This window comes from Euwallacea fornicatus, chromosome 39 (assembly GCF_040115645.1).
Source record: "Euwallacea fornicatus isolate EFF26 chromosome 39, ASM4011564v1, whole genome shotgun sequence".
Lineage (NCBI taxonomy): Eukaryota > Metazoa > Arthropoda > Insecta > Coleoptera > Curculionidae > Euwallacea > Euwallacea fornicatus.
The window spans coordinates 332,898-349,458 of NC_089579.1; the positions used below are offsets into that span (position 1 = coordinate 332,898).

General features: G+C 37.9%; 1 protein-coding gene and 1 long non-coding RNA gene across 6 annotated transcripts; one reads left to right on the forward strand and one right to left on the reverse strand.

The window, feature by feature from the left end:
• Window positions 1-9,546: 9,546 nt before the first annotated feature.
• Window positions 9,547-14,282, forward strand: LOC136349616 (uncharacterized). Of its 3 annotated transcripts, XR_010733846.1 has the most exons (5): window positions 9,547-9,727; window positions 13,136-13,255; window positions 13,320-13,425; window positions 13,678-13,746; window positions 14,025-14,282. It is a non-coding gene; the product is annotated as an uncharacterized lncRNA (long non-coding RNA). The 3 variants fall into 3 exon arrangements; XR_010733847.1 differs by lacking the exon at window positions 9,547-9,727 and having other exon boundaries at window positions 13,000-13,255; window positions 13,951-14,282; XR_010733845.1 differs by lacking the exon at window positions 9,547-9,727 and having other exon boundaries at window positions 13,025-13,255.
• Window positions 10,469-12,771, reverse strand: LOC136349614 (lysM and putative peptidoglycan-binding domain-containing protein 2-like). 3 transcript variants are annotated; one of them, XM_066301297.1, is made up of 4 exons: window positions 12,671-12,771; window positions 12,219-12,417; window positions 11,846-12,162; window positions 10,469-10,918 (listed from the first exon to the last, which is right to left on the reverse strand). In XM_066301297.1, the coding sequence occupies exons 1-4, from the start codon at window positions 12,721-12,723 to the stop codon at window positions 10,702-10,704; spliced, it is 786 nt and encodes a 261-aa protein (XP_066157394.1). In that variant the 5' UTR covers window positions 12,724-12,771; the 3' UTR covers window positions 10,469-10,701. The 3 variants fall into 3 exon arrangements, with proteins under 3 accessions (XP_066157394.1, XP_066157395.1, XP_066157396.1); XM_066301298.1 differs by having other exon boundaries at window positions 12,219-12,473; window positions 12,671-12,759; XM_066301299.1 differs by having other exon boundaries at window positions 12,219-12,470; window positions 12,671-12,742.
• Window positions 14,283-16,561: the final 2,279 nt, after the last annotated feature.

Sequence of the window (16,561 nt, forward strand, 5' to 3'; positions counted from 1 at the left end):
AAACCCCTAGGTACTTCACGCATTCATTCGTCTCGTACGAGACGTCGTCCACTCTCAGACTCATGCTTCTTATTTTCCTTCGTCCGGCCAAAAGCACCACTTTCGTTTTTTCCATAGCCATGCTTAGCCCCATACGTTCGAACGTGTCGGCGACCAGTTCCATGGCCCACCTAGTCCTCGCCTCTAGGGTTACCCCGTCCCTCGCCGGGACCACCAACGCCAAGTCGTCCGCGTAGGCCACCGGAGTGACCCCTCGCGGATACTCGACGGTCAGTATCCCGTCGTAGTAGAGGTTCCACAAGACGAGGCCCAGGACGGACCTTTGGGGAACGCCACACGACATCTCTCGAACTCTCCCGTCAGGTAACACCAAAAACCGATCTTGCAGGTACGACTGAACTACGTTCAAGAGGTACCCGCTCACCTTGGCCTTTCTCATCACTTCGACGATAAGATCCCAAGGCGCCGCATTAAAGGCGTTCTTTACATCAATTGTTACCATGACGCAGAAGCCCGCGTGTGTGTAACTTTTCCCCCTGATCCCCTCGACTATCCGCATGACGGCCTGCATGGCGTCCAGAGTACACTTGCCCTTGACGAACCCATACTGATTGTCACTCACCATACCCAGAGCCTTCGCTTCTTCCAGTAGTCTGTTCTTGACCACCTTTTCCGCCACTTTCCCGAGTCCGTCCACGAGGCATATGGGCCGGTACGAGACCTCCGCCCCCGGATCACGCTTCGGTTTCTCCACCAGCACCAGTCGGGTTCTCTTCCAGACTTTAGGGTATTCGCCCGAGGTTAAGATGTTATTTATGCAATTCGCCATACCCTGGGGCACTGCCCCAAGATACAGCTTCAACACCTCGTTCGGTAGCCCGTCCAGTCCCGGAGCCTTGCGGCTCTTGAGACTCCCGACGGCCTGACGGATCTCCTCAGTCGTGACTCGGGGCACGTCATTCGGCCCCACTTGCACCTTTTCCCATACAACCCGAGGCTTCACCGAAAATAGCGTATCCATCTGTTTTCGTATCTCTGCTTCCGGCAGGGGACCATTGCTCAGGCGGCCAAGTTTCCCGACCACTATTTTGTAACCGAGACCCCAGACGTCCGTCTCCAACTCCGCACAAACTTTCTTCCACTCGTCCCTCTTGGCATCTCTTATGGATTCCTTGAGGGCCTTACGCTCCCTTTTGTACTCTGCCGCTGCACCCGTATCTGTCACATTCCCTCTTCCTCTCACTCTCGTACATTTTCTCCTCGCTCTTATTCACGCTCTTCTCCTTTCGGCAATTTCTTCACTCCACCAGTACACCGGTCGTTTCATCTTTCCTCTCCCACTGTCACGCTTACTCATGTACTCGTCACAGGTCTCGCTTATCTCCCGAACGATTCCTTCGGGAGTTTCTACGATCCCCAGACCGACCCGCTCCTTCACGTACCGGCTCACATTTTCCAATCCTTTTTTACTCATTACCCATCCACCTTTTCTCTCGCTCGCTTCCTCACCACCCCCAGATACCACCCCCACTCGCTTTAAGCGGTACGAGATGTACCTGTGGCCACTCCCGCTCTCCATTTCAACCTCAACTCTCCAGTCTCTCACCCAGCCACTCACAGACGCTCCCGCTATGGTAACGTCAATCAGTGACCTGCCGTTCCAATTACCGAACGTCCACTCGTCCCCGGTGTTAATGGGGACGAGCTCCGCCGCGTCCAGGAGCTCTTCCAGGACCCGTCCATAGGCATTCGTCACCCCAGAACCGAACCGCCCACTCTTGGCGTTCAGGTCCCCAGCAATGAGAACCTTCCTGCTGTCACGCCCCCTAACGTACCCCCCCAACCGATCGAGCCACGCCGTGAAATCGGCGGCGGTCCTACTCGGCGAGAAGTACGCGGAGACGAGAGTGATACCGTCCAGCTCTGCAACGACGCACCCCCGGTCCCGGTGGAGCGACTTCACCCTAACACCCGGCGCTAGCCAGATGAAGGCGTCGTCACCCCTGTCCCGTACTAGGTTCCGCTCGGCTAGACACGGCTCCTGCCCGAGCACCACGTCGACGCCCAGCTCTCTGATCACCTGGTACATGAGGTCCATCGCGAGACGACCCCTGTCCAGGTTAATCTGCAGACACTGCAGTTCCCTGTTCGACGCCATTGAATCCAACCACTCCACGCACACTCACTCGTACACACGCTCTCTTACACCCACTTACCCGCTCACCCGTGTCCCACCTAGTCCTCCTTCCTCGGTCTCTCCTGCCTCGCCAAGGGTCTTCCCCTGGTCATTACTCTCTCCCCGACTCTAGGCTCGTCCCCAGCCTTGGGTTTCCCCTTGGCTTTGGGTTCAGCCCTAGCCGTAGGTTGCCCCCTTGGCTTTGAGCTCGTCCGTAGCCTTAGGTTGCCCCTCGTCCACAGCCTTGCCTCCAGCCTTGGGTTCTTCCCCAGCTATGGGCTCGCGCCCAGCCGTAGGTTGCCCTTTGGCATTGGGCTCGTCTGTAGTCTTAGGTTGCCCCTCGTCTACAGCCTCGCCCCCGGCCTTGGGTTCCTCCCTGACTTTGGGCTCACCCTCAACTTTGGGTTTTTCCCCGGCTTTGGGGTCGCTCCCCACTTTGGGCTCTCCCCGCCTTTTGGGTGCCCCGCACAAACCACCTCCCCTTACCTTACCTTACCCCACCCAGCACCCCCATTCGCTCCACGATCCCGTAAGACAGTTGGATTTGGAAAAATGTTCAACCTAAAAAAAAGTGTGAAAGGGGCATTTGCGCGCCCTTTTCCCTTTAGAGAAGTTGTTCAAAATGACCTTTAGAATAACATATTAAAAAATCAGAACGATCGGAGCGAAAACCGTTTACGGTATGATTACCAATCTTTCTTATCAACTAAAATCATGTCCCTCGCCATTGCGGAAGGTTCTCAGATGGTACCGCAGGCAGGTGTTTGAAATAATATTTGGCACAAGTGTAATAAATGCCTATATTTTACATAAAAATGTGACAAAAAATAAAATGTTCATTATAGAATTTAGGGAAAGACTTGGCCTAAGTTTATTAGAGTTAAATAACACACAGCACTGTCCAAAAATGGATGTGCAGATGTAAGATATAGGATTTTCGAAAGTTCCTTCTACAAGCCCCGTATTAAGTTAAATTACATTTTTCGCTCAGATAGCTAATTAAATACCTGCAGTCAGTCACATAAGTCTACGTACACCTGGCAAATTCATATTATTTCATAGTTAGAATCAGGATCCAGAAAATATTTTTAAATACGCTTATAACTCGCTTATAACGAACCCGGGTTATAACGAACGCTCGCTTTTAAGGAACAAAATGCTTGGAACGTTAAAAGTGTCTATTTAACCACATGTTATTCTTGTACGGATATAACAAACACATTTATAACGAACGATTGGCCTTAGCGAACGCTTTCCGGTAAAAATTTGCAGGTCCGATCGGTTATAACGAACTAATCTATAGAAAAAGACCATTCTGTAGAATTTATTAGGTTAGTTTTAGGGTATTTTTTGCCCACATAATCTCGATCCGGGAAATCCCCGTGTATTGAATCGTAGTAGATTTTACGCGAAGTAAGTATGGACCGCATCAGTAGCATTTCATTTGTGTAGGAAGAGGCAAAATCGCTTTCAGGTTAAACATGGAAGCTAAAAAGCGTAATGTGTTAACCATTCAACAAAAATTGAATATACCGGGTGGTCCACTTAACCTGACAAATCGGGATATCTCGAAAATTACGCATCAGATTGAAAAAAGTTTCAAATGAAAGTATTTTGTCTCGAATGGATAACACTAACGATGACTTCCCAACTCTTTCACTTGGGGTTGGGGCGGGGGTAACTTTGAAATCTCAAAGGGCAACCCTCATTTTTTATTGCAAATTTGAATTTTACGATAAAAATTACTTGGAGTTTGTCTGAAACTTTTTTCGATTCGCCACAGATGGCGCTGTAATCGGATTTTTTTTTTTTTTTTAATTCTGATTCTGAAAGAAAGCATCGTGTCTTTCATATTTTTAATGGAAATTTGCTGGTTTTTTTGGGTACCTCCGATAGTTTAAAGAAATAAAACTGTCTGTATACATAAAAAAATTCATTTTTAGCGAGTAAACAGTTTTAAGATTAATCCAATACATATTAAGTAAAATTCGATTTAACGAATGCCCGGCTATAACGAACAAAATCTTTTGTCTCCCCGTGTTCCTTATAACCGAGTTCGACTGTATATTGAAATCCTCTCATAAACGATTATTATTGGTAATTGAAAATTTGGGTTTCGATCAATAGGTCGGAAGAAAAAAAATTAAAATCAAAATTTCCGACCTCACAAAAGTGAACATACAGGTAAAAATACCACAAATATTGCAATTTTTTTTGGATTTCATAGATTTTATCGCAAAAATATGCACAAATAATATTTTAGTTTAGTGTAAAATTTTCAATAAAACTCATTAAATCGAATTTTGAATCTCTAGCAGCATAATGCGAAGAGAAATTGCAAAAGAAATTAGAGAACGAATAGCTTCATCACGAAACGAAGAAAAATCTTACGGTGACATGGCGAAAACTCTCAAGTCAGCTCGTTCTACAGTGCACACTATCATAAAAAAACTTTTATTTATTAAATTCAAACTAATAATAAACCCCGATCTGGAGGCCCTAAAAAAATGAGCCTCCGCGAAATTCGTACTATTGTTAGAGAAGTTGCGTTAAACCCGAAAATTAGTGCTCCGAAATTGGCTGATCAAGTTCGAAGAGAAACTGGTAAACGTGTCAGTGCCGAAACTATAAGAAGAGTTCTGAGATCAAAGGGATTTCATGGGAGGGCTCCTAGGAAAGAGCCCCTAATCTCGCAGCAAAATAGAAGAAAACGCCTAGAATTTGCAAAAAAGTATTTAGAAAAGGGTCTTCAGTTTTGGAGTTCGGTCTTGTTTACTGATGAAAGAAAGTACAATATTTTTGGTTCCGATGGTAAAGGAAAAATATGGCGAAAACCTAATGAAGAGCTGAAACCTGAAAACTTGGTACCCACAGTCAAGCATGGCGGAGGCAATACAATGGTATGGGACTCAATGTCTGCGACTGGTGTGGGAAATTTGGTTTTGATTGAAGGTGTAATGGATCATCGGAAGTATCTCCAAATTTTACGTGATAATTCATTGCCTTCAGTTGAACGTTTGGGATTAGGAAACCAATGGACATTCCAACAAGACGACGATCCCAAACATACCGCCCTGGTTGTCAAAGAATGGCTCCTTCACAACGTGCCCAGGCAACTTTATTCTCCTCCGCAGTCGCCAGACATGAACCCTATAGAACACCTATGGGACGAATTAGAGCGAAGGGTGCGAAATTGCGAAATTTCACGGGAAGAATCATTAAAAAGAGCATTAACTTCGGCTTGGGGTGAAATTACCTCAGATGTCGCAAGAAATTTGGTTTCATCCATGCCCAGAAGATTGCAAGCAGTTGTAGATGCAGAAGGTGGAGCAACGAAATATTAATTTTTTGTTTTCGTTAAGTATAATAAAATTTATCTGCTGTATGGTCACTTTTGTGAGATCGGAAATTTTGATTTTGATTTTTTTTCTTCCAACCTATTGATCGAAATTTTCAATTACCAATAATGATCATTTATGAGAGGATTTCAATATATTTAAAAATATTTTTTGGATCCTAATTCTAACTATGAAATAATACGAATCTGCTAGGTGTACGTAGACTTATGTACGTGAAAAAAGTAACGAAATAGTACACCTCCTACCAGACATTGTTAAAATAGCCAAAAATAGATGAATAAAAAACTCTATGCGTTTCTGATGTTGAAAAATGTGTTCCTAAAAGCATCACTTTGGTAAATACAACAATAACGAAAAGTGAGTTTAATTTTTTTTTAATTCTACAGATTTTAACCGCTAAAAATTCAGGAGTGAGCCACTCGACGACTGAGAAGCAAATTCAACCATTAAGATCTACTGTAAGCACGATAATTAAAAGGCGTCAGCAAAAGGGAGATGTATCAATTAAAAAAAAAAAAAAACAGATCGATTCAAAAAAGTCGACAAAAGACTTCAAGATCCTTTACTCTCCTCCAACAAAATGAAGCCAAAACTACGGAAATTGCGTTGCTTCCATAGGTTCCAAGGCAATCAGGGGTGAGCTAGCAGGGGCCAACTTACTTTTCAGAAGGCAGGCCAAAAGCAGCTGCTGAGAAAGAAAATACATTAAAGTCGGACTACAATTTGTTAAAGAACATCAAAATTAGACGATTGCACAGTGCGAAGCGTGTCTGTTTCGACGATGAATCAAAGTTCAATTTGACCTCGTCAGATAGCATTACACATGCACGATGTTAGTCTAATACTCGTTTAATGCTAGAGTATACAAAACCTACTGTAAAACACGCGTTTGGGGATGTTTTTCCGAATGCGGAATGGGCCCACTGCATAAAATTGAAAAAATAACTGACAAATTGATGTTTATAAATATCTTGAAAATTCACGTGTTACCTTAAGTCGAGGAAAACGTGTCTGCAATTTACTTTCCATCACAGCTCTAAACGTGGGTCAGAGTTCGTTAAAAGATTTTTGCAGAAAGGATTGGTCTCAGTTATGACGTGGCCCTCGCACCTTCCGGATCTTAATCCAACAGAAAACCTATGGAAGATCCTAGGCAACAAGATTAGGACGCGAACTTGCAGAAATCGAGATCTACTATTCTCGGTTTTGCAAGTCATGGGCAAGTATGAATTTGTCTATTGTTGAACGTCTTAGAGTCAATGCCTAAATGATGCAACGAAGCTATTAACTATAAGGGATATTATACCATGTACTGACCACATACTGACTTTGTTTCAAAAAATAATATTGGTTTGTATTATTTTTATATTAAGTTATTTTATTCATCTACATATTTTCTACCAGGGCTGTGTTTACATTTTCATATATTTTAACAATAGCTGAGAAGAAGTGTACTATTTCGTTGCTTTTTTCAGTTAGCTATCTGAGCGAAAAATTTTACTTCATTTGATACAGGGTTTGTAGTATGAATTATCGAAGACCCTGTATGTTATATTCGTTCATCCACTTTTGACCACCACTGTAAATTACGCTACAAAACAGAATATTAATAAAAATTCGAAGCATATTCTCGAAGAAGTTTTGTCAAAACACTGACAATCCGTGTTTTGCAATGAAGAATAATTCTGAACCTGATAGAAAAATAGTCCAAGTGAAAGGGCCAAACTCGAAATTTTTGTGTAGAGAACGTAAAGAAACATTATTGTTTGTCCCGTTTTTTTTTAAGTTCATAATAAATATTGTAAATAAACATTAATATAATACACTACATTTTACATAACAAATAAAAATGAATTTATATTTGACTTTACATGATCTGTAAAAAAACTGTTCCAAAAATTTCGTTAACTCAAACACAGTGCCGGACTCATACCCCAAAATATTTCACCAGACCCCTACTTTTCATGCACTCTATACCCCAAGGCATTCTAAAACCCACCTTTCGTGAAGTAGACTCTAAAGTAAGTAGAAGACCTGAAAGCCGACATGTGGCTTTCAGAGCATACCTAAGTACAAGAACTGAAACTCAAATGTAAGGTGTCATAGCAATGAACGTATTAAACAGGCTATCGCACGCCCCAGCACATCCACTAATGAAATAGCGTTTTAATTAACTTTGGCTCAGGCAAAATTTTGAAAAATACTTTAAAAAAACCTCTGTAAGTCTCACAAAGTCACATATATCAGAAACTGCTGCTTGGGGTTTTGAAACACATCTAGTTTGGTGATATTGACCAGCACAACAAATTGATTGAGGGGACGATTTTCTCAATTTGATAATATGGACAGATCAATTGTGAATTATTCTATCGAAATAATAAGCACTTTTGGGTCGTGGAGAATAGGCACCAGAATAGGCAAAACAGGCACCAAGTACGTTTTGGTTTAAATGTGTGGGTCGGCATTTTAAGCGGTGAAGTATTAGACCCATTTATATACACGAATAATTCAAATGGAGTGTCTTATATAGATATCCTCGAAAAATATTTATCAAATTACTTAGACAATTATCACTAAGACAACTTTGCTCTCTACAGCTCTAACAAGATGAAGCGCCTCCACACAATCTAAAAGAAGTGAAATATTTTCTGGACACAGAATTTTCTCGGATAGCGGATTGATAGAGGGCCAGTTGAATGGCCTACAAGGTCTCCGGATCTATCGCCCCTCGACTTCTAATTATAGGGAACAAAATTTATGCTGAACATGTAGTAAATCTAGAAGGATTGCGAGCAACCATTGTTAACGCCTTTGCGACGTTAAGATGTCGTGCTACTGCTAATATTCAGTGGCGTATTAGCTTGTGCATTGAGCAAGAAGGCGGTATTTCCGAACATTTGTTATAAATTATTTATTGCTTTAATGTTGTTCTCAAAACTGACATCTCATTTAGACTTTGTTGTTTCTGTTATAACACTTATGTTTGAGTAACATTTCATTATTTCATTTATTGTAAATGTATTTTGCACTGTTACGTTCGTTTTTACTAGAAATATGACGCATCATTTAATTTTGATAATAAGGGCTTTCCAAAAATGCAATGAAGGATTTAGGTCCGTATTTAAAACCTAATGACGTCATCTTATAACGAAGCAAAAACGCCTGTGAGGAAGTGAAATTAATTTTTTTAAATCTCATCAAGTAACTTTAAAAAATCGATTTGTAATAATTTCGCTTTTTTCCGGTTATCTTCGGAAGTAATCGAAATTTTCCCAAATTTAAAACGGCATTTAACGAAACTCAAAAATACGCAACTTTATCCCAATTTAACCGACATCGTATCTTTTATGGTTTTCGAGACACCAATGATGAGCAGCGAATTTGAACTACTCTTTATATACAGTAATAGCTATAAATAGAATAACTTTTTCAAATTTTGAACTGTCTAATTGGAATTGCTTTAATAGAAAATATGTTTTGTTTACGACTGTCTTGTGTTTGTAATGTATACAAATATGATAACAATCCCAGTAAAAACTGGACAAAATTATTTATTTATCATCGGAAGAGATAACTTCGGGAATTTTGTTTATTTAATTTTCTCAGTAAATTGAAAGACATTATTTGTTATGGCAAATATACTTTATATAGCCTGATTTCACTTTTTCACTATGGGCCGTAGCAAAACGGTTTTCTCAGAGCTACAAAAAATCATAAATAGCAATATGAAAATGGAGAAAAACAAATTGATGTTGCAAGGAACTCGAGCTTGCATAAATCAATTGTATTCTGAATTGTTAGTAAATTCAGAGAAACGGGACTAGTGATTGCCTCAAGAAATCCAGGAAGTGCAAGAAAGTTTACAAAAAAACACCAATAAATATAGAACCCGAATGTAAAAATAGGATTCATTTCTATCATCGTCGTAAATAAACTCAAATTTAGAACAAATAAAACTTGAGATTATTAGTTCGAGGACGCTAACAAGGTTGGTATATGATAAGAGACCTGCTTAAAAACCTTTACTATCTAAGGATGTAAACACCCGACATTGTTTTACGGTAACCCATCTTAACCGTAGTTTTTAGTGTTCAATTCAATCTATTTAATAGTAATAGACCATCTTATGGTAGACATCCTATAGGTGCAAGTTTCAACGAGAAGTTCATCGCACCAACTGTGAAGCATGGTGGTGAGTCAATTATATTTTGGGAATATTTCTCTGCCTTTTATGTGGGTCTACTTCATCGCATAAAAGGCCAATGGATCATCTTATATATAAGAATTTATTGAGCAATCATCTTGTAACGTATCTTGAAGAAATAAACCCTTTAAGAAATGTTTTCCAACACGATAATGACCCAAAACATGAATCAAAATTTGTCCCGAACTTATTGCGGAAGTAAAATATTGAAGTTCTACTTTGGCCATTATAATCTCCAGATTTAAGTTATATTGAGAACTTGTAGGATTACAATGACAACTAAATACGGCAGAAAAACTATAGTAAATTAAATACCTTATATGCAGCACTTTAAAAGACATGGTAAATCATTGATACCACTTATATTGACAAATTTACAGAATCTACGTGAAGAAAATACGCAGAACTTGTGAAACAAAGAGGATATTACACAAAATATTATCACGACAAATATTAATTTGTTAGTTAGATTTCAACTGTTACTTATATCAGTTTAGTAAAATTGCAAAATTTTTATCTAACGCTAGAGAAATAATTTTTTTTAATTTGTACTGAGATTGTTATTATCATATTTGTATACATTACAAACGTCAACATTCCGATCAAGTCATAAATAAAACAAACTTTATAAACTTATTTTTGATTAAGACAATTACGCCTAGACAATTTAAAATTTGCTGTAGGTATGGCCATTACTGTATAGTAACTTTAACAACACATCTTTGCCGCTTTTTCTTGCACATTATTTAACATTCGTTTATTGGAAACAAAAACAAGTAGCATACAATGAATTTGATCGCTTTTTTGATAACCAGTCCAGGAAATACGCGTTTTCCCCAATACGCCCCGGGGTTGCCAATCCCTGCTTTTTTATCTTACACCCAAGAGAGCTTTAGCACCGCTCAAACTCGGTCACTTGGATTTTCACATATTGATTAGGTGCAGTAATAATCGCCCTTCCGCTACAACTCAAATAACTCGGCCTGTTGCTGTTCGTGCAGCTCAAGACTGGTCCGGACCTGTTTACCCTGCTGCACGGTCACTACAGTGTTAAGCACCGAAGCCTGCGTCCCAGAGGTGTAAGGCTCCATCATGGACAAGTTGTTGTTGTGTTGCTGTTTAAGACGAGATTGTGGCCTACGACCATGTTGGTCTGCTGATGGTACGTCAGATCCAAATCTATGATAAAAAAACGACAATTTTGTAAATATTTTTGGGCACCCATCTCTACCAATAGTTATTAAAATTAGGATGCAGACAATGAGTACATAACACTTACGTATGCGTACTTTACGTATCGGCCGTGTAGATATAGTTCAATTAATTTTCCTTTACACTTCACTTGTAAAGAATAAACTTATTCTAATATGATTCAAATATTTTATGTACACACTTTAAAAAAAATTGAAAAAAGTTCAACTTTAAATACATTTGAAATTAAATTTCAACATACAAAACGATTGAAATGTTAAATTGAAAAAGTTAAATTTACTCCCAGAAATTAATTGAAAGTTGAAAGTTTTGAAGGCTTAGTAAATAGACTGAATAAGTATCATTAATTATTATTAGATCTAATTTTTTCCTTTTATTTTGTATGGGACACTATTCTCAGTTAAAATTAAATAGCAAACTCTTTTAAACAATTGTCAAAACTGTTTTCCTTAGCAATTAAACAAAGAATTTAGTAAAAGTTCAAACAAAAACTAACAAAATATGAACATTTTTAGTACAAATAAGAAAAAAAGTGAAAAAATTTAATAATGTTTTTTTGAGTAATTTAAGACTTCAAACTTCAAAAAGGTCATAACCAACTTTCATAAACAAACAGATTCTGGTAATCTATTCCTTCTAACATCACTGACAAACCATAGTTAGGTAATTACCTTAACAACAATTAATTAATTAACCAAATTAAAACAAAAAATGTGAAAATTTTGATAAAAGTTCTTGTAAAATTTCCAAAAAATTGGCATTTTGACTATTGCCCTCAATAGTTTATACTATAGAATCTAGGCCATAGCAAAATGATCTTGACAGCTGTGGATTCGCAAGTAGAAACCAAAGATGATTAAGGAACTATTTATCTTAACACAGTATAAAACTCACTGGCTGGTGCTGGTCACCTTTTTGACCACCTCCTTCATGCTGGCAATGGAAGCATCAATCTTGCTCAGGAAATCACCAATATTTTCATCATCAGAGCTGTTACTCCTTCTGTTGTTGCTTGCCACAGATGTACTACAGTTTTGGTTTAGATTATCAACACTGACAGGGCTGGCCAGTGACGACTGTGAACTTGCTGGCTGGTTCTCTACAGGAGTCAACAGTTCACTAACATCATCACTTTGGGGTATTAATAAAAACTCTCTGAGGAACAAGCTGTCAGATGCCCACAGCTTATTTGCTCGTCGTATTTGTTCTATCTAATAAGAGCTGTTTCAGTCACTATTAGTCAATCCAACGTAACAGACATACTCACAGTTGCATTATATCTAAGGGCGATGCCCTGCAGAGTGTCTGTGTTACTAACAAAATGTTTGAAATAACTCTCATTCCTTGTGCTGTGTTTGCTGCTTGTAGAACCATACTTCTTTAAGGATCTTGCACTGTCTCGGATGGAGAGCTTCTCGTAAGAGCCCCGGTCCATACTCTTGCCAAACGAGAGCAAGGACATGGGACTGAAACAGGGGGGCAATCTAGTTCTCTTGCTGTCTCTCTCTCTATCTACTTTCTACTACAACAAATATACACTGGCACTAAGCTGGAAATAACTTGGGACAAAATTTGAATGAGTGTTTATATAGGCAATGTGCAAAGGTGTGTTGTAACTAGGCAGCGTTATCACATCTGGATTCGAATCGTTCGATCTGCGTGATAACGCGTACAAAAACGCCGAGAAAATTCGAAAAAATCCACACTTTAAACACTCACATAGCAACTTCGACCTTTTTTTTGGTTGTCATCTTCATCCTTTCCTTACACATCACCCCTCTGTCCCCTGTTCAACCATATACTTTCTTAATTACTGTCACTGTCATGTCAGGACTGTCAAGAGAGGTGCTGGAAACCCTCACAGTGTTGCCTTGATTGAAATTGATCTAATGTTGATTCAGCAAAGTCAATAGTTGTATAAAGACTTAAATAGGAATAAATATGAATTGATATAATTTTTATCTTGAATTTCGAACGTATGCAAAACTATAATCCTTGCTACAACCTATATGCACTGAGCTGCAACGTTGCCAAATCGTTGCTTCATTGCTTCTAGCGTGAATTATTGTGTAAAGTCAGCTGATCTAGATACGTCTTTCCAGTAACCTCTTCGAACTCTTGACAGTCATTTTTAAATCAACAATAATAATAATTTCATCTTTACTTTTACCGTTATCCCCAAAGAACAAACTTTGCAGTGCGATTCATATGTGATGAGCAGCAAAGAGGAATTCGTCACGTTTATCCAACAAATCCACCAAAGACCAATGACGGTGAGGCTGAACAGTGGCATGGACTGTCGAGGTAAGACCCCTCCAGATGGATCAAAAGAGTCTATTCTATATTAATGAATTCTGCTTATTTCTAGGGGTCTCCATCTACTTGGATGAGTACATGAATAACCGCCCTAGTACACACTGAAGAATATGTTGATGGACAGCTTAAAAACAAATTCAAATATAGCTTTATATAAGGTACATCAGCATTCAACAGACAAGATATTGAAACTGGATATTATGCCCAGTTGGACTTAACTGAGACTAAATCATTTTGTTTAAATTCCCATATATTTTTTGCCACTATGGAAGGTGTCTTATTCATCTAATCTAATATAGTCTTATTGTACTTAAGAGACAAGTTGTGTTGGAAAAATTTAAGTCACCTCTACGATAATAGTTACAAATATTTAGACACAATACTATTTCCTTAACATCTGATTTTTTTAGCTCCCAATTTATGCAAAAAGTATAGTCAAGCTAAGCAAGAGGACCAGATACCACAAATCATCAGAACATGTAAGTAAAAATTCATCGCTCATAACATATTTCTTTTCAGTGCCACACTAAAAAAATAAACAAAAATGATTTGAATAAAGAGTTACTAATAGTATATAAATATTTTATTGTGGAACTAAAAGAACCATATTAAATAAAATGTATTCTTTATATGCTTGATATGATGTGCAATTTTTGAAGTCATAGTGTTACAGTTGTTTGTAGTTATGCAATCAATTTATAGGTGTTGCTGCTGCAATATACTAATTATAGTCTTGGTACATGCATGTACTTTTCAGAAATTGGCAACTGCATATTACAAAATACTTTCAAGAAGGACAGAGAGTCAAGAAGGAGACATACTGCACTCTACTGTTGATTATGTTCCTGATATATAGACCCTATAACTGAGAAGTCGGTGAGATTATAAAAAAATTAGGATTTTATATTCCTTTGGTTTTTATGTTTATTAGAGTTTAAACGAGGTTCATGTGATGTTTTGCCCAAGTTTTCTTAATAATTTTAGCTGTAATATATGCCATTTTTTTTATAATAAACTGCGATGTTATTTAACTTCATATTGTTAATATGCGTAGTGCATCTTGATAATAAAATGTGATTTTCCCAAAAATGGTAGAAAATATCGATTAAAATAAGGTATAATTGTATGGTAGGAAAACTATGAAGAAATAATGCTGTGAAAAAAAACTTATTTTGTTCACTCACTATAAAATGAATTAATTTAAATGCGAAATTTTGGCTTCCCCTGTATAAAGAAGAGATACATATAAAATATCTGTTTACATATCAAAATAAACACAACTATGAGTTATTTAAATTGCCCAACTTTCATTGTTACCATGATAATTATTTTAAAGGTGCAGCAAAAATACTTTTTTTAACTACTTTACGAAAATGCACAAAAAACCGTTCTTACATCTTCGCTTTGTGGCTGTAACGCGTTGTCTACGTGCAAATTAGTATTAAGCAAAATTTTTTTATTATCATTTGTGATGAAATACACAAATCAATTAGTAATTTTTTAGAAGACTAATTATCCCTATAACTGTTTTTTTATTTCTTTTTTATCGTTAAGTTTGTAAGATTTTCCAGTCTACTGGGCATATAAATTAGTCTCAAATACTATGGATTTAATCAAATCTGTAAAGAGGCGTGGCAATAATGACCCTGAGTGTTAATCAGTAAGGTTCTTTATAAAATCTGGAGCACTTGAAGGGCTTGAATAATCTTTAGCAATGTAAAAAAATTCATTATTTCGCCCCAACGTAAGGGTTCTAGATAACTTGGAAGCCTTTACTCCTGTAACCTTTGGTCGTCTTCAAGTAACGTAGTTTTTTTAAAACCTTCACAAGTATGGCTTTTGCTGAATCGGACTTGGAGGATATACATATAATAATTGGCCACAGATGGCATTCATTTCATCATCGAAATTATTTCCACTAATCAAAAATCACCATCAGAGGGAATACTTTCGGTGTTAATTACCTTATCACCGGCGTTGATCAAATGGAAATTTTCCATCAGATTAACTCTGTTCATATTTCTAAGCCTAAATGGCAATTCATCAACATATTGAACTCAAAAAAAGCATCCTTTGTCATCAAAATAGTTGATACGAAAATATCTCGATTTGTGCGGTGGAATAGCTCGTGCACCGTAAATCAAAATCTCATTATGCAGAATATCAATTATGTTTAATTAAAAGCTGCCGACTAAACTAATTTCACATAACGAAAACATGATTCTTACCTTAATAATAAAGTATTTAATCACTTCTTTATCGATAAAGTATATTTTCTCACAACTGTTGTAAACAAACATTTACACCATGCTTGATCTCGTGTAATTCCCTCATTTCCATCAAACAGCACACGCGCTATCTCATAACTAATAGATACCATATTCAGAATGCACAATGGCTGTGATTCACATAACTAAACTTGTGCCCACCAAGAAAAACGGAGTTGGAATAATCGCCTATTTTTTATACCATCACCCACAAAAGGTGCAAGCTGTTGTGGTCGTTTACCATTACCACTGCCCTACAAAGAAGTTAATAAAAAATAAAAATTGGTATTTTTAACGTTAAATAATCCGAAATTGAGCGTTTGATTCAAAAATGCGTCGTTGTTGAGAAATTAGGGTCTCCAGGCAAATCCATTTATAATATTTTAAAGTAAAAAAGTAATAGGAATTTTTGCATTTTTTTAAATCTTAAGTTTCGAAGAAAACTTATACATTTAGGTATAGGAAGATATAATAGTTTTCAACTGATAATATCTCTCTCTCTGTTGGTCCAGGAATCAAATATTAGGGATTCCATTTAAAAACACATAATTTTAATACTTTTTTCCTATTTGCAACCCCCGTTTAAAAGAAAAAAAATTAGAAGGTACCTCTGCATGAGTTTTACACAAAGCAAAAAAGGACAAAATATTCAATACTTTGCCCTCAATATTCCGTGTAGCATGTCATGATTAACCCTATACAGGGTGTTTCCTAACTACGTGTAAAAAATTTAAAGGCGTACTCCTCGACTGATTTTGAGTCAAAAATGTCTAATAAACATATGTCCGCAAATGCCTTGTTTCCATGATACAGGGTGTTGAAATGTGACAAGGAAAAGAGATTTTATTTCCAAAATGACTCAATTTGGATGTTTGAATTTTAGAAAAGACAATTCCGGGGGTTCCGGGGTTTTCTTCAATACGTCTTAAGATTTCTTCCTCCGCTTCTGGTGTTCGACGTGTTATTGGCTTTCTTCCTCCTGGAGTTTTCATAAGAGATCCTGTACCACAAAGACGTTGAAAGAGGT